At 40.8% G+C, this 19,606-nt stretch overlaps 1 protein-coding gene across 1 annotated transcript in view; it reads right to left on the bottom strand.

Annotated features, from left to right (window-relative positions):
• ADAMTSL2 (ADAMTS like 2) overlaps window positions 1-19,606 on the bottom strand; it is a 75,334-nt gene that overhangs the window by 17,194 nt on the left and 38,534 nt on the right. The window contains exons 14-16 of the mRNA XM_073541387.1: window positions 10,921-11,024; window positions 7,766-7,892; window positions 1,210-1,423 (exon numbers count right to left, since the gene is read on the bottom strand). Of these exons, the coding sequence (XP_073397488.1) occupies window positions 1,210-1,423; window positions 7,766-7,892; window positions 10,921-11,024 (445 nt within the window). The remainder of the gene's footprint in view (window positions 1-1,209; window positions 1,424-7,765; window positions 7,893-10,920; window positions 11,025-19,606) is intronic.

Here is a 19,606-nt window from a genome sequence, read left to right as displayed (position 1 = left end):
CTGAAGAGCAAGTTATTGTTGAGTATGGTGCAAATTACTTCAGAATGAGAAAATAATCAAGCCGTGTGACATGCTTAGGGCTCATCTATCTTCTGATGTCCAAAAATTAAGTTAAAAAGGGAAGCAAAATATATTTAGAAATCTCTTTCCAAGGGATGTTTAGAAATCAAGTTGAAAAATCAAAATGGTGGCCATGAACTATACTGTGTTCTTCCAGACCAGCTCTTTTTGTCCAAAGTTAAACACTACTAACACATATTTTGGGTGCTAAGTGGGGTCCACCTCCACCATTGAAGGACGTTGAAGTCTATTGGTAATCATTGTCTTACTATTTCTATTGATCACCTATTACATGACTGTTGACACCTCAAGACCAACCCAGAGATCACTGATGGTGCAGTGAAGAACATGTTACACCTCTATTAACTTCTTGGAGAATCCCTGGTTAGGTGAAAGAAGCCCACATAAGTGGCCAAAGAAGAAGATCCTATCCTAGCCATATGCCTCCTTAGGCCATCATCGGGCATCATGGCCTGGATGCGACTGCTACCTTTGCATCCCCTACAGCTACGCTGCCCATGTACATCAGTTAGAAAGATCTTCTCCTACTTGTATTTATCGTAGGTATTGCTGAGTATTTTGGCCTACTCCAACTGACAACACCATGGGCATAGCCAGCAGTTATATCCAGTAGGGCCGTATCCCCTGGAGATTGCACATTGGTGTAAGGCTGTATGACAGGACAGCGTGTGACCGACGCGTTTCTCAAACACTTCACATGGGCTTTAAGACTGTTCAGATCACTCTGTAAAAGACTGTTTTATGCTCTGCCAGCTGGCGAGAAGCTTCAGAATGATCAAGAAATGAGATTAGTTTAGCTGGTAATGGTGCCCAGAGGTTAGAGGAATGCGTGCAAGCTTCACTCGCAGCAGGGGACGCACAGCTGTACTTTATACAGATCAAACACAGTGGTCACCCATACAAGACGGCATTCTGAACTCAATATTATTAGGCAGGCTAACCTGCAATTATAAGCAGGCCTAAAGTAATGACGGCTCTCAACCCTCTGCAGGAAACACTGACCGTGCAATCTGCGGCATTGTAATCCTATTTTTGCAACAGTTGTACTCATGTAGTTACGAAAAGAGAAGCATATAATATGGAAAGTCACAACCATCACACAGGTGGATTGCGTCAATGAGCGATTACCTCGGACCATTCTGACATTTCCCACTGGGGTCCACACGCTGGATTTCTGCAAACTTTCTTCTCGTCCGGTTTGGTGATATCAGTAGAATCACATAATTCGCTGTACACCGAGCTGTCGAACCCAGGAGAAATCATTTTCCAGCATCTGACAATACGGAACTGATAGCCCTCGCCGCAGGTCCGCGAACACTCGCTCCAACTACTCGTCTCCCACCTAAAACAAGGGAGAACTATGTTACTGGACTTTCGGAGTTTTAGGACACTATGGGACGATTGGTCAGCATGAACTGCACTTGAAGTTGAAATTTTTGACCTACTGGTCTGTTTAGTATTGCTATACTTGGTTACAGATAACGATACCTTTTTAGATTTTTTTTTTATACATCACGTCCTCCTAAAACACCCGTCCATCTATGCAGATCATCATAAAATGGGGCTGTAGACAAAGTATGAATCCCACTTACATTTTCATACAGATTTTCTCATTTAATTTCACATAATACTGCCATGTAATGCTGAGACAATACCGCCCTTATTGCTCACCACATAACACCACCATATAGTGCTGAGATAAAGCTGGAATTATTCCTCACTACATAACACAACATATGCAAGTGCTTCTCACTAAATTAGAATATCATCAAAAAGTTAATTTATTTCAGTTATTCAATACAAAAAGTGAATCTCATATATTATATAGAGTCATTAAAGTGTGGTCTATTTCACTTGTTTATTTCTGTTAATGTTGATGATTATGGCTTACAGCCAATGAAAACCCAAAAGTCATTATCTCAGTAAATTAGAACACTTTATAACACCAGCTTGAAAAATTATTTTAAAATCCGAAATGTTGGCCTACTGAAATGCATGTTCAGTAAATGCACTCAATACTTGGTTGGGGCTCTTTTTGCATCAATTACTGCATCAATGCGGCGTGGCATGGAGGGGATCAGCCTATGGCACTGCTGAGGTGTTATGGAAGCCCAGATTGCTTTGTTAGCAGCCTTCAGCTCATCTGCATTGTTGGGTCTGGTGTTTCTCATCTTCTTCTTGACAATACCCCATAGATTCTCTCTGGGGTTAAGGTCAGGTGAGTTTGCTGGCCATAACACCACCATACAGTGCTGAGACAATGCTGCCATTATTACTCACCAGATATCACCACTATATAGTGCTGAGACAATACTGCCAGTCTGTAGACTGTGAACCCTCGCGGGCAGGGTCCTCTCTCCTTCTGTACTTGTCTTGCACATGTTTACTGTACTTGTCTATATTTCCCCTTTTCCCATGTAAAGCGCCATGGAATAAATGGCGCTATATAAAGGTATAATAATAATATTACTCACCACATAAAACCACTCTATACTGCTGAGACAATATTGCCATTATTACTCTCCGCATAACACCAACATATAGTGCTGAGACAATACTGCCATTACTCACCACATAACATCACCATACAGTGCTGAGACAATGATGCCTTTATTACTCACCACATAACACCTGCACAGCGTCGGACTGGAACACCTTGGGCCCACCAGAGAAAATCATTCTTGGGGCCCACTATGTAGCTGCATAGAGTTAAATACCAGACCACCAATTGTGCGGTAAAACACGCTAATATCTATAATAATCTATTATATCTATAATATAAGGTTGTACATGTCTTAATTATGTAGCAGGAGTTGGGGTAGCCCCCTCATAGAATATAAAGCAGCCCCCTCATAGAATATAATGTAGACCCCTCATAGAATATAATGCAGCCATCTCATAGAATATAATGCAGCCATCTCATAGAATATAATGCAGCCATCTCATAGAATATAATACTGCCCCCCTCATAGGGTATAATGCACCCCCTCATAGGGTATAATACTGCCCCCTCATAGGGTATAATACTGCCCCCCTCATAGGGTATAATACTGCCCCCCTCATAGGGTATAATGCACCCCCTCATAGGGTATAATGCACCCCCTCATAGGGTATAATACTGCCCCTTTCATAGGGAATAATGCACCCCCTCATAGGGTATAATACTGCCCCCCTCATAGGGTATAATACTGCCCCCCTCATAGGGTATAATACTGCCCCCCTCATAGGGTATAATACTGCCCCCCCTCATAGGGTATAATGCACCCCCTCATAGGGTATAATACTGCCCCCCTCATAGGGAATAATGCACCCCCTCATAGGGTATAATACTGCCCCCCTCATAGGGTATAATACTGCCCCCCTCATAGGGTATAATACTGCCCCCCTCATAGGGTATAATACTGCCCCCTCATAGGGTATAATGCACCCCCTCATAGGGAATAATGCACCCCCTCATAGGGAATAATACTGCCCCCCTCATAGGGAATACTGCTATATAGATATATAGATATAGAGTTAGATAGATATAGATAGAAAGATAGATGTAGAAATAGATATAGAGATAGATAGTAGATAATGGATAGAAAGTAGATAATGGATAGATATAGATAGAAAGATTCATAGAGATAGATAGATAGAGATAGATAGAGATAGATATAAAGATAGATATAGAAAGAAATATAGATAGATAGATCGATAGGTAGATAGATATAGAGATAGATAGAAAATAGATAATGGATAGATAGATAGATATAGAGATAGATAGCTATAGATAGAAAGATATAGAGATAGATAGATATATAGATAGAGATAGATAATAGATAGAGATAGATAATAGATAGAGATATACAGATATAATAATAATATAGACATATATAGATAGATATAGAGATAAATATATATAGATGGCTATAAATAAAAATAGATATAGAGATATATATAGAGATAGATATAGAGATAGATAGATAGATATAGAGATAGATATAGAGACAGATAGATATAGAGAGATAGATATAGAGATAATAGCTAGATATAGAGATATGTATAGAGATAGATAGATATAGAGTTAGAAAGATAGATAGATATAGAGAGAGATATAGAGATAGATAGAGATAGCTAGATAGATAGATGGATAGATAGATATAGATGATAGATATAATAGATAGATATAGAGATAGATGGATAGATCAATAGATAGATAGATAAAGAGAGATAGAGATAGATAGATAATGAGATATAGAGATAGATATAGAGATATAGTGTTAGATAGAAAGATAGATATAGAGATAGATAGATATGGATATAGAGATAACAGATAGATATAGAGATAGATAGATAGATAGATAGATATAGAGATAATATATAGATAGCTATAGAGAGAGAGATATAGAGATAGATATAGAGAGAAACAGATATAGATATAGAGATAGATATAGAGATACAGTAGGTAGATAGATATAGAGATAATAGATATAGAGATAGATAGATATAGATATAAAGATAGATAGAGAGCGGTAGATAGAGAGAGATAGATATAGAGAGAGATAGATACAGAGATCGATAAATAGATAGAGAGATAGATATAGATAATAGATAGAGATAGATAGATACAGATAGATAATAAATATAGAGATAACAGATAGATAGAAAGATATAGAGATAGGTAGATATAGATAATAGAGATAGCTAGATAGATAGACATAATAGATAGATATAGATATAGATAGATATAGAGATAGATAGAAAGATAGATATAGAGATAGAAAGATAGATATAGAGATAGAGCGATAGATAGATAGAGATAGAGAAAGATAGATAGATATAGAGATAGAAAGATAGATAGAAAAACAGAGAGATAGATATAGAGATAGAGATAAATAAAGATAGATATAGAGAGAGATATAGAGAGAAATAGATATAGATATAGAGATAATAGATATATATATAGAGATAGATAGATATAGATATAGAGAGAGATAGATACAGAGAAAAGATATAGAGATAAATAGTTAGAGAAAGATAGATATATAGATATAGAGATAGAAAGATAGATATAGAGATAGAGCGATAGATAGATATACAGAGAGATATAGAGATAGATATAGAGAGAAATAGATATAGATATAGAGATAGATATAGAGATAGATAGAGATAGATATATAGATATAGATATAGAGATAGATATAGAGATAGAGCGATAGATAGCGAGAGATATAGATATAGAGATAGATAGATACAGAGAAAAGATATAGAGATAGATAACGGATAGATAAATAGATAGATAGGTATAGAGATAGATATAGATATTAGATAGAGATATATATAGATAAAGATAGATAGATATAGATGGTAGCTAGATAGATAATAAATATAGAGATAATAGATATAGAGATAGAGTAAGATAGATAGATATAGAGATAGATAGATAGACATAATAGATAGATATAGAGATAGATAGACATAATAGATAGATATAGACATATATATAGAAAGATATAGAGATAGATAGATATAGAGATAGATGTAGAGATAGAAAGATAGATATAAAGATAGAGCGATAGATAGAGATAGATATAGAGATAGATATAGATAATAGATAGAGATAGAAAGATAGATAGATATAAGAGAGAGATAGATAGATACAGATAGAGAGAGCGAGAGATATAAAAAACAAAACAAAACACAATACTCACCTCTCCTCCTCGCTCCCACGCTGATCCCGGCTTCAGTGTCAGGAGCTGCCCCCTCTGCCAGACACACAGCGGGTGCGCGATGTAGTGACGTCATCGCGCACTGGCTGTGAGCCAGGAGCAGAGGGGACTGAGGGCAGCGCCGGCCCTGATGCAGAGCAGCTTACTGGGCTGGGGGCGGGGCCTCTGGGGGTGGAGACCTGAAATGATATTCACTGCTTCGCAGTGAATATTCATTTCTCTTTAGCAGCGGGGACAGGGGCTCCTGCCTCCTGACACCCGCTGCTGCTCCGCTGGCAGGGGCCCCCATAGCAGCTGCATGGTGTGCCACACACCACTGGCTGGGGGCCCCTGGAACAGCGGGGGCCCTAGGCAACTGCTGGCCCTGTATGCCAGCAGGTGCCAGGGCCCACCAGATGCCAGGGCCCACCGGAGAATCCACCGGTTCTCCGGTGGGCCAGTCCGACGCTGCACCTGCATACAGTGCTGAGGCAATGCTGCCATTATTACTCACTACATAACACCTGCATACAGTGCTGAGGCAATGCTGCCATTAGTCACCACAGAACACCACCATACAGTGCTGAGACAATGCTACCATTATTACTCACCACAGAACACTACCATACAGTGCTGAGGCAATGCTGCCATTATTACTCACCACAGAACACCACCATACAGTGCTGAGACAATGCTGCCATTATTACTCACCACAGAACACCACCATACAGTGCTGAGACAATGCTGCCATTATTACTCGCCACATAACACCTGCATACAGTGCTGAGGCAATGCTGCCATTATTACTCACCACACAACAGCACCATACAGTGCTGAGACAATGCTGCCATTATTACTCACCAGCTAATACCACCATATAGTGCTGAGACAATACTGCCATTATTACTCACCAGATATCACCACTATATTAGTGCTGAAACAATGCTGCCATTATTACTCACCACATAACACCACCATATAGTGCTGAGACAATGCTGCCATTATTACTCACCAGATATCACCACTATATTAGTGCTGAAACAATGCTGCCATTATTACTCACCAGATATCACCACTATATTAGTGCTGAAACAATGCTGCCATTATTACTCACCACATAACACCACCATATAGTGCTGAGACAATACTGCCATTATTACTCACCAGATATCACCACTATATTAGTGCTGAAACAATGCTGCCATTATTACTCACCAGATATCACCACTATATTAGTGCTGAAACAATGCTGCCATTATTACTCACCACATAACACCACCATATAGTGCTGAGACAATGCTGCCATTATTACTTAAAACATAACACCACCATACAGTGCTGAGACAATGCTGCCATTATTACTCACCAGATATCACCACTATATAGTGCTGAGACAATGCTGCCAAAACTACAGCCCACATAATACCACCGTATGGTGCTGAGACAACACAGCTGTTTTTCCAGCCCAGATAATACCACCATATAGTGCACATACCATGTGCACCTTCCAGAAAATGCTCTATAAAATCCATAAAGTCCATAAAATACTGAAATATAGTTCCCACATTATACTACAAATAACCCTCCATACAATGCTACATAAGACTGGAACATTATATTTTTCTCCTGGATTTCGTATATAAACAAGTGATGAAATGACAAAAACAAGAAGGGATTATGTCATTTGGGTGGAGTAACCTTTTTGGGACTAAAATATTTTTATTTTGCTATTTCAGGGAAGAAATAAAATCCTTATTTTTAATTACGTTACTTTGGAAAGCCAGGGTTGGCGGTGACATAAAGCAGCAATGTGCTGTACAGTCATGGCTCGGTATCCATCACATCACTGGATGACTCAGTACATTTCTACCAGAAGCCTTCAAAAATGTGGTGATGATATTTTTGGCCGTCTCCATCTGGAAGTTGTGAGAAGGTTGGTCCTGGAACGTGGCAGTCGGAGTAATCTGCAAATGAGTGTTTACTACAGTGTGTACCTTGGCTGACATTCCCGCCCGGCACAGAACTCGTGCACGGGCTCGGGACGGGTCAACGCGTCGCAGTGTGAGTCGTCCACTTCCACTCCATCATAACGCACGCACATGGCGTAATTTGACATCACTCCTATGAAGAAATAACAAAATCAAATCAAACTACAAAAAAAAAAATACATTTTTTTTTTCATTATTCTTGTGTTTTTTTGCCTTTATTTATATCTATGCTAGAAAACCTAATCATTATTGACTGGTAATGGCTGATCAAAAATGGGCCTCATCGTGCCGGGTGTTGCCAAAAGGGCCTCATGTTTCTCGCGCCTTTAGGGCCTTTCTCTTGACCATAGAGACAATTTCCTCATCACCTTGTTTGCTAGAAAGGCTTTTGGTACCCTAGAGCAAAGGAGATGGGTCCAACCAATGGGCCTCCTTTTCTCCAATGACTAGCACAATGGTTTGGTATATGGATCTATGCACTGATATAGGATAACAAAAGGGTCTATTTCGTTAACCCAAGAGGCCTGTGATGCCTAGTGTTCTTCATTTAGCTTATTTTAAAGTATTTATTATTATTATTTTATATTTCTAATATCATTTTATTTTGTTGCATTATTATTATTATTATTTATTGTATTATGTTGTCCAGTTAGCCAATTTTATTTTGAAAAATTATTATTATATAGTATTATATATTTATTAAATAATTTTATTTTGCTATTTTATTTATTTTATTATGTTGATCATTTATTTTTGAGTTTGATTATTTATTATATATATATATATATATATAATTTTATTTTGTTATATTAGTTATTTTTATGTTGATAACTTAGCCTTTTAGTTTGATTAATTTTTAACTATTATTATTATTATTATTATTTTATTTTCATTATGTTATATTAAGACAATTTTTATTTTAATATGTTGATCACTGAACCTATTTTATTTTGATTACTATTATTATTAGTATTATTTGCTTGCATTATTTTATTTAGTCCTATTATTATTTTAGGTACATTATATTATTTTATCAATTAATATTATTATTAATAATATTTCTTTTATTATGTTGATCACTTAGCCAATTTAATCCCTTAGTCATTTCCTACCCTGTTAAATGGATGGATAAGCCATATGAAGTATTAATGTAGCTCTACAGATGTTAACATATAGATGATTAATGTTGGATTATATGAATGGTTTTGGAGGGTTGGAATAATTGAAATTAAAAAAATAAATAAAACTAAGCAAAGTCTAGTTTCAGAATGAAGACTTATTTGGGTGATGTAGAAATATAACACATTCATTGATGGAAAGTGTCTGTCTTCCTAGTCAGCATATTTTTTTTATTATCCCGTATAATTCCGCACTCAGAAGGAAAGGGACATGGCACACGGCGAGCAGCCTTCCTGCAGACGCGGAGTCACATTTAGTGTCTTCTGGTCTCCTACTTACAAAAGAGCCTTGTGTAAAGTCCCAGGCTGTGCCCCTCTACCGCTCTGCCAGTGGAAATATTGCTGAGCCTATCTCACCATTGGGCACTGAGAGCCAAGTTGTGGGGAACAGCTAATGTGTATTTATGCACCCCAAGCCAGCTCAGCGCAAGTTATTACACTCAGCAGACATCTGGGGGCGCTGTGCTGAGCAGCGGTAGACTGAATAGAACATTACTGTCTGGTTTATGTTTTGCTGGTCTACAGGTATAATGGATGGTTTTGGAAACATTTCCAGTATTTATATACTGTATATAGGGTATGAGCAACCAATTATTCATTTTTCATTTCTCCAAAGCATTTAAAAATAGGCTACTGTTTTGTGCACACAGCTCTCATGCAAACCAATGTGTCTCACTGGTTACAGAATTCAAGCTAACACTGTGTCTCTAATAGTTCATACAAATTTGAAAATTTGCAAAAAAATTAAATTTACTTTTGGGTTTGGACAGTTGTAAGTAACGGACAATGAGAAAATTCTAACAAGTTATATCACTTGGTATCTTTGTTCAGGATATTGAAAGTTTCTACATTATTAGGCAATTCCATGTGAAAACAGTTCATGACAAACTACTAGACTTTTAGAAAGTTGTGTAGGCAGTTTAAGAGGTTGTAGTTTTGATTACAGTTCTCTTAAGTCCCTGTTACACATAGCGATATCGCTAGCAATATCGCTGTAACGTCACTGGCTTTGTGACGTTATAGCGATATTGCTAGCGATATTGCTATGTCTGATACCTCCGACCGGCTCCCCCACTGCTCATCGCTGGTCGCGCAAGAACATCCTGGACCATTTCTCGTCGGGCGCTTCCTGCTGGGGTTCCTGCTGTGGAGAAGAGCGACACGTGGGCGTGGGCGGGAGGACGTCAGGATCGCCGCGTCTGACAGGTAAGTAGCAACCCCTGCTATGCCGCTGGTGAGATCTGCCTGTGTGGCAGCTCACTAGCGACCACTTAGCGATGCACCAGTTGTCGGGGATCGCTGGTGCATTGCTAAGTGTAACGGTACCCTAATTGTTAGAAGGATTTCCAGTTGATAAGAAGATCATAAAGTTTTGCTTCTGGAACTTTTGAGGAGCATTTGTTGCCAAGCTCCTCCACGGAACACAACTATTCAATTTTCCTGCAGTGCCCCCGCAGGAGAAATGAAGTATTTCATCCTTTTCATTTAATTAAACGACCTGTTTGTTTAATGCACTGAGCTTTCAAAGCCTTTAGAGCAAGACTCTTTGCTCTGGCCAGTAGATGAGAGACTCTAATTGGGTAGTTGACCATCAATTTAAAAAAAGACAAGCCCTTTAATGTCCCATGGAGTATGATTTTGGAAAACACTACAGATTTGTCTAATACCAGCTTTGTTCAGCCATGTTTCATCACCATAGGATGGATTGTTTCAGTCTGTATAAAAATACCTATAAGTTGTAGTGCCGAATGATAGGGTGGGTATTCCCTTAGGCCCCCACTACCTTGGAGACCTAATGGCCAGGTGGTATGTGTGATCCTCACTTTTGAAATTTGGTGGATGTATAGTACGTAAAATTGGCTTGGCAGTCCATATACATCATATCTCAGTGTCAGATGGGTTCCAGATTTTGGCCCATGGGCATTCACCAATCTAATTTTAGCCCTGAGACAGGGTAATAGAAGATAGGTATATGGCACAAACCTGTGGTACATGTGGCACTGCATGGCTCCTGAGAAGACAGCTTCCATCGGTACATGTCCACAGCACTTATTCCCTGCACCTTCCTCAGTAACTTTGGCCCTTTTCTATCGACAAACAAAAAAAAAGACGATTATGAGAGTGCCACCATTACCGTGGAAAGAGCTCAAATTTTTATAGGCACAGACAGCTCGTAACGGTTTTTAGAATCAAGATCTCTTGGTTACTGGTTGTGTTGGCTTACTGGTATATGGACATGTAGAGATACATTATACAGACATATATCTTATGAAGGGATGTGCTCAGGTGTTTTGTTTTGGGTATTAAAAACATACCTGTCCTGTTCCCCAAGTAGAATCCCCAGCCTGGTTAGAAGCAGAGCTTCCACTGTCTAAAAAGAGAGAATGGGATAAAAATACCCAGTATAGAAACAGATCAGAATATAACAACAGGGATAAGGGAGTCCAGGGACATAACAACTACCAGTTGTAGCTTCGAAAGAGCAGAAACCGTATGAACGGGTCTTGCTGACCACCATTGTCTCGGTCATTGGTCTTTTGATTTCAAGGGCTTTAATTGACATTTTTTTAAAATGTGTCCTTTAAAAAAATGCACCACCCTCCCTTATACTTGTAAACCAAGGGTCCCTCCCAACTGCGTCACAGGGGACCCCTAAAGAAATTGAGCCTCCACAAAGGAAAAGAGAATGTCCATAGATTAGCACTATTTTATTGGGCCCATTCCCCCTTTGGCTACTGCTTCATTTCTTGCCACGCAATGGAATTTCATCACCCCAGCGCCCAGATTAGTGGCGCTGGGACATTGAAATGACATTGCGTCTCCTTTGTAGAGGCTCAATTCCTTGATGGGTCCCCTGCTGCGCAGGAGGAGAGAGTCCCAGTGAGCCATAGAAAAAATGTCCTATGACACAAGTACAGGGAGGAGACATGCATTTTTATTTAAGGGGCATTTCCTAAAATGGAGCCGCCCTTTAAGGTCATTAAATGCAGTATTTTTGCACCGTTCATTCAGTTTCTGTCTGCGCTGACCTGACAAAGGTAGTCATAACATACAGAACTTCCTACACAGAGGTGTACTATCCCTCATATAGACTCCATATTAATCAGATCTTCACAGGCTTCAATATCCATCCCCATTTACACCAGTATGTCCCAATGTTTGTTTGTTTTTTACCATTGGTGCATTCACAGTGTCTAATTCCATACCAGGCACTAAGGCCTTTTAATGTGTCATCCGGCCAATTCAATAATTACCAATAACAAGGGGGCGTGGGAGGTCTTCTGAATCAAGAACCCCACATTCTGATTGGGGGGAGAAGCAGGCTTTTTAGAGAAATGGGATAAAATACATGCACACAACACAAATTCCAAAAGGGAACAATCAAACTCAGAATACATCATTTCGTAAGACAAATGAAATAAGAGTTTGAGAAATTCTCATTACGATCTTCTATCATAGAGTTGGTCATTGTCGTCTTGGAAGAACCTTGGGAACTGGCCACTGCTGGAGAAACTAGATAGATGACTAATAAAGTCATTCCCTCCTGTCTCCAGCTCTGGAAAAGACAAGTCTACATCTCCAAATGTAACCACTGTACCGGTGTTCTGAAACGGATTGTAAGTTTCGAGTTTTACCGCTGGGTTTTGGACCTTCAGTTGGATTGGTCCTTCAATTACAAGCGCCATAGATGAAGTTAAAATATCATCAGCCAATTAAGTGGAAGTTCAGACTTCCAATATTCACTTTGGAAGACCCAGGTGTACGAAGACACTAGGAGGACAAATTGTGGTAAAGATAGGATGAGCTCAATGTTGGTGGTCAGTGATCTCAAGGTTGGATTTGGCTTAGGTATAACAGTGAACTTAACCAAAGTACCATTGTTAAAAGAGCGATGGAAAAGAGAGACTATGTTGGGCCCTTGAAAACCAATTGAATCAATTCCAACAAAATGTAACTATGATCTGGTGTGATTTTGTCAGGATTGTCTGACCATCTGATGTGTATGAAAGTATCCTGAGGGGTCAGTCAGTGGCTTTTTCTTCTCTCTCAGTTGAAAATATAAGACCATTCATTCATGTGTATGAGGGAACATTCATTCATGTGTATGGGGGAGTCGGGAAAGAGTAAACACTCAGCTGTCAGCTTTCTCATGTATGGCCGGCTTTGACGTAACAATATACACTAGACATTAGTTGATGAAAACGAACAACTTCAACTCAGAGCCATCATAGGCTGCGATCATCTAAAATTAAGTTTCTATGTTTGAAACTGCTGTTTGATAGTTGGAAGAAAGAGCTTTCATCTCGTCCATAAACAACCATCCCTTGAAAGAATATTCCCATAAAGGTGGTTCGGCCCGCTCTCTGTGTCAAACATGGGTGGTATATCCACGCTGAAAGCCTGTGATATCCACCATGGACTAGAATATGTACGGCTGCGTCAGGATAGCAATCCGATGATTGTTCGATCATTGGTTGTTCAAGCATCAAACTTTTTTTTACCGAATGTATATGGCCACCATTACTCCTCTTCATTTGATTAGGACATATTTGTTTCATTAGACTCAACATAAAACCATGACTGTTTTTGGATTATCGGAGTCTCAATGAAAAGAAATTGTGATTTATAGAAATTGTGCCAGTTTTGTGAACCCTTACATAAGTCCAAAATACTTTAATTCTGCCCATACACCCAAGATGGCTGTTGTCTGAACTCTCGTCCATCTGACAGCTGTTTTCTCAAGTCCCCCATATGATTGTGTTTTCATATGGGCCAAGAGAATTCACAGTTGCCAGATTACACAGGAACAAAAGATCTAATGTGATAAAATCCACCATGCCTTAAGCCCTTATACACAATAGGCTAATGCTGGCAAAACCCAACAATATCAACAGATTCAGCCAACAGTCTAATGTGTACTGTATGTGTTAATCGGCTGCTTTCTTATAGAGAACTCAGTAGAGCTTGGTCAAGCAAGCGCTCCTGTGTATATGAGAGTCGGCCAAAATGGTTGTTGGCCAAACGACTGGCCGAAGAATCATTCAGCCATCTGCGATATAACATGTGTGGTCAACTTAATCCTTCTTTCACCTAACACGCTCCATTTTAGAAGACCTGGCACCCCTCCGAGTCCATACATTTTAGGAAATTGGTTGATTGAGCCGACTTACGTCTCCTTTAATTTGCCCTCCAAATATTTTTGTTAAAAAGTATGTACACAAAGGAAAAAAACTTTCTTCACAAGATAATATCTTATTATCTTTTCAACAAAGTATATCACATTTTACTAGATTAGATGCCTTGAAGACTTAAACGAGTAGTCCAACTTTGACAAAGCCTTTTTGTTAGATGAGTCACATGATCAGAGGTTTTGCTGGGACTTAAGTGATCCGCTGTAATCTGAAGAGGAACCTGGCAGTGAGTGTTCAGTTTCCCTGCAGCAACCCTGCAGGATAAATGAAGTATAATGTAGTATAATGTATAATAAAGTATAATGAAGTAAAATCCTGGAGGGTTTTCTAAGAGATACTATACTGGAGTATCTGGAGAAGAATAACCTTATGACCCAATATCAACATGGGTTTACAAGGGACCGTTCCTGTCAGACTAATCTGATAAGCTTTTATGAAGAGGTAAGTTCTGGACTGGACCAAGGGAATGCAGTGGACGTGGTGTACATGGACTTTTCAAAAGCTTTTGATACGGTGCAACACAAAAGGTTGATACATAAAATGAGAACAATGGGGATAGGGGAAAATATGTGTAGGTGGGTTAAGAGCTGGCTCAGGGATAGGAAACAAAGGGTGGTTATTAATGGAGCACACTCGGACTGGGTCACGGTTAGCAGTGGGGTACCACAGGGGTCAGTTTTGGGCCCGCTTCTTTTTAACATATTTATTAATGACCTTGTAGGGGGCATAGAGAGTAGAATTTCAATATTTGCAGATGACACTAAACTCTGCAGGGTAATCAATACAGAGGAGGACAATTTTATATTACAGGAGGATTTATGTAAACTAGAATCTTGGGCTGATAAATGGCAAATGAGCTTTAATGGGGATAAATGTAAGGTCATGCACTTGGGTAGAACGAACAAGATGTATAATTATGTGCTTAATTGTAAAACACTGGGCAAAACTGTCACTGAAAAAGATCTGGGTGTATGGGTGGACGACAAACTCACATTTAGCGGCCAGTGTCAGGCAGCTGCTGCAAAGGCAAATAAAATAATGGGATGCATTAAAAGAGGCATAAATGCTCATGAGGAGAACATAATTTTACCTCTATATAAGTCACTAGTGCGACCCCACTTAGAATACTGTGTACTGTTCTGGTCTCCGGTGTATAAGAAAGACATAGCTGAAATGGAGCGGGTGCAGAGAAGAGCGACGAAGGTTATTAGGGGACTAGGGGGTCTGCAATACCATGACAGGTTATTACACTTGGGGTTATTTAGTTTGGAGAATCGAAGGCTTAGGGGTGATCTTATTACAATGTATAAATATATGCGGGGACAATATCAAGACCTTACTAATGATCTTTTTACTCTTAGACCTGTGACGGGGACAAGGGGGCATCCTCTACGTCTGGAGGAAAGAAGGTTTAAGCATACTCACAGACGCGGATTCTTTACTGTAAGAGCAGAGAGACTATGGAACTCTCTGCCATATGATGTTGTAATGAGTGATTCCCTACTAAAATTTAAGAAGGGACTGGATGCCTTTCTTGAAAAGTATAATATTACAGGGTATATACACTAGTTTCCTTAATATTGCATTGATCCAGGAAGCTAATCTGATTGCCGTATGTGGAGTCGGGAAGGAATTTTTTTCCCCAATGTGAAGCTTACTGTTTGCCACATGGGTTTTTTGTCTTCCTCTGGATCAACATGTTAGGGCAGGTTAGGACAGGATATGGGTTGAACTAGATGGACTTAAAGTCTCCCTTCAACCTTAATAACTATGTTACTATGTTACTATGTATTACGTTGTATCTGATCTTTTTTTTTCCAGTTACTCTCATGCACCCGTCGCCTTAAGCCCTGTACTAGGTATATAATAAAATATCAGTTTTGCCTGTAGTGAACCTTTAAGAGAAGAAAAAGGTCTTGTAAATCTAGACCTAAATTAACCAGTCATAGGATAGACTCTTGTTAAGTTGGAGCAGCAGGACCTTTGTCCTTTTGAGCAATATTCTTAAAAGTATACATTTTTTTTGGTGTTGTCTAGTCATAGGTTGGTGTGCACATGTGTTTCAATAAAATTGCAAGCTTTATAAAACAAAACCTATTCTTTCCCTCTAGATGGATCCCGCAGTGTTGACTAGTCCATGCCAAAAACAGAAAAGAGTGAAATAAAAAAAATATAAAAAAAAGTTTTTGGCAAGAAGTTACAGGACTGGATTCAAGAGTTTTGGCTGCCTAACTTGAAGAAGAGTGTTTGAAACAAAAGTATAATACTGAGGACTCTTGGGATTAACAGTCTGTGCACCTAAATTTAGTTAGATTTAATTTTACATGTTTTTTTCTAATTAGTGTAGTCTTTAAAAAATAAATAAAATAATCCTATTGACTAATTTTTCCTAAAAATTAAAGAGAACTGGTCACCCCTAAAAAAAAGTTGGTCTCCCTATTGGGGCTTTGTAAGATGGTATCATGACTATACTAAGGTGCGGGGGTGGGTTGCAGTAAGTAAGGGGATTTGACTTAAGGCACGTTCCCCACGACTCCTTAAAAGTTGTGTAAAGGCCCCGTCACACACAGCGATCTCGCTAGCGAGATCGCTGTGTGTGACGGGGATCAGCGAGCGGCCACCTTGCCGGTTATCGCTGATCGTGCAGCATCGGCCAGGGCCGTTTTTCGATTGCTGGTCTCCCGCTGGCCAGCATGCGTGTGGCAGCGAGAGACCAGCGATCAGCGACGCTAGACGATGGTTTCTAATGTAAACATCGGGTATCCAGGACTAGTTGCGCCGCTCTTAGATACCCGATATTTACCTTGGAAACCAGCATGTACGCCGGTTTCCAAGGTAAACAGCGGGTATCCAGGAGCTGCGGCTCCTGGATACCCGACGTTTACATTAGAAACCAGCGACCAGTGTCGCTGGTCCTGATCACTGGGGCTGTCTATGTGACAGCTCACCAGCGATCAGCCTAACAATGTCCCAGCGATCCCATCATGTCGGATCATTGGTGGGATCGATGGGACATCGTTATGGGTAACGGGAGCTTAAGAGTGTCACAGGGGAGGTCTCACAAATGAGAGTAACATAAGAGGCAACCTATTCCAGTCTAGTCCAGCTGTATTTTGATAGCTCATAAGTAGGGATGAGCGAGCATATTCGTGGGTATTCGGTACTCGGCGAGTAATGCGGTACTCGAAACATAGCGAGTATTTCACTACTTACCTCGCCATTAGGTTCTCCCACCCAGCAGTTGCCAATCACAGTAATGCCGCACCCTTCTTGGTTGTGGGCGGCATTACTATGATTAGCTGGCCGCCCAGCTTCCTATGAGTCATCAATCATAGCCTGGCACTAAGCCCTGCCTGCCGCCGCCATTTTCTGCACATTGCATGCAGAACACAGCTAGTGTAGGGAGAGTGTGAGCAGCTGCAGGGAGAGTTGTGTTTTTTGGTTCTAATCAGCCAGAAATCCCCTGTGAAACCCAAAAGCTCTTTTCAGAGCTGAAAGTATAATGTCAGGGACCGAGTAGTGACCGTTTTCCCAGCTTTTTTTTAGGTCACATTTACCTCTGCAGGGCAGGATTTTTGTGCTGCTGCCGTGCTGCATCCACAGCGAATAGCACGCACAGTACTGCACAACTGACACGCAGCCAGCACCGCTGTCTTGTGTGGTTGCTGGGGGGCGTAATCTCACCTTAAACCTCAGGGCAATTTTTTTCTGCTGCTGCGGTACTGTTTGTAAAACACAAACCAGTACTAGGCTCTAGTGCTACCTTCCCCAAAGCACTAACTGCTCCTTGTTCCCCAATATCTGCATCTGAACATCTGCAACTATGGCAGAAAAATCCAAAATTCCTAAAAAGGCTGTTGTGAAGGGACGGGGACGTGGACGTGGGGTCGTTGGTGCCCAACAAGGCACAGAGTCTGGGAGATTGAAGAAGGTTTATGCATCTAGTTTCCTGGCGAAATTTCCCGGTCTGGAACATAAACGGGCCTGGAAGCCAGAAAAACAAGAGCAGATACTGTCTTGGATGGCTGATAAGGCCTCCACGAAATGTTCTAGCAGCACCCAATCGTCCATGACAAAACAGTCTACTGTCCATACAGAGAACGCTGGGTCATCCTATTCTCAACCTGTTCCTAGTTCATCACGCGGTCAGGAGTCACAGGAAACATTTGACCCCAACTTTGGTCACTCCGAGGATCTGTTTGGTCCATTTTCTTTTGTTGCCTCTGGCCTCTCACCACGCGACATTGAAGAGGAATGTGAGGGGATAACGTCTGTTGAAGATGGCCAAATATTTGAAAACCCACGTCCAGAAAAAAGCCACTTTCATCCACATGATATACCGGGTGAAGAGGTGGAGGCTGATGGTGATGACACACAGTTGCCATCTGTCCAGTCGCCAATATCAACACGGAAAGAGGATGACATGGACGACAAGGTGGTCGATGAGGAGACCACCGATCCGACCTGGGCCGTTGGCATGCATAGGCAGCACAGCAGCACAGAGGATGAAGGTGGATACGTAGCACCAACAAAGGCACCAAGGGCTACTGGTTTGAGCAGAGTGCGAAGTGTGTCAACTGTTGCCAAGAGCAATCCCTCTGTGCCCCAAGTCAAGGCAAGGGTGCGTTCAGCCGCCGTCTGGACATTTTTTTTCGATAGTCCTTCTGGACCAAATGTCATCTGTAGCATCTGCCATAGGAAGCTGAGCAGAGGCCAGGGCAAAGGCAACCAAAGCACCACCAGTATGCGGAAACACATGGCAGCCAAGCACCCTAGTCAGTGGGCTGAACAACAGGGTACCAAATCAGTATCTGTGACTGCGGGTCAAACCACTGCCATGTTGCCTGTTATACGGCCTCACCAATCTGATGGGCAGGAAGCAGGTGATCATCATACCTCTTGCTCATAAGCTGCGGTTGCACAGACACAGGCCACAACAAACTCATCCACTTGTTTGTCCCAGGAAAGCGTCAAATTGTCCGTGCCCCAGATGTGTGAAAGGAGGCGTAAATACCAAGCCACGCACCCACAAGCACAAATACTGAACGCGCACATTGCCAAGTTGCTCGCCGTGGAGATTTTGCCATTTAGGCTTGTGGGGACACAGTCTTTGCGTGATCTTTTGGCTGTGGCTGCCCCATGATACTCGGTTCCCAGCCGGCACTATTTTTCCCAGTGTGCCGATCCCCGTGTTACACCAGCACGTCTTAAACAATCTACAGCGTGCTCTCACTAACGCCATAACCAGGAAGGTCCATCTTACAACAGACACGTGGACAAGTACTTGTGGCCAGGGACGATACATCTCTGTCACGGTACACTGGCTGAACCTGGTGGAAGGTGGGACAAAGTCTCAAACTGGACCATCAACACATATCCTACCCACGCCACAAATAGCGGGCCCAACCTCAATCAGGGTTTCCGCCTCATCATATACGTCCAGCACGTCTTAAACAATCTACAGCGTGCTCTCACTA

Source organism: Dendrobates tinctorius, unplaced genomic scaffold, assembly GCF_039654945.1.
Source record: "Dendrobates tinctorius isolate UK_male_01 unplaced genomic scaffold, ASM3965494v1 ptg000120l, whole genome shotgun sequence".
In the NCBI taxonomy this organism is placed as follows: Eukaryota; Metazoa; Chordata; class Amphibia; order Anura; family Dendrobatidae; genus Dendrobates; species Dendrobates tinctorius.
This window is presented reverse-complemented; position numbering and strand designations above follow the sequence as displayed.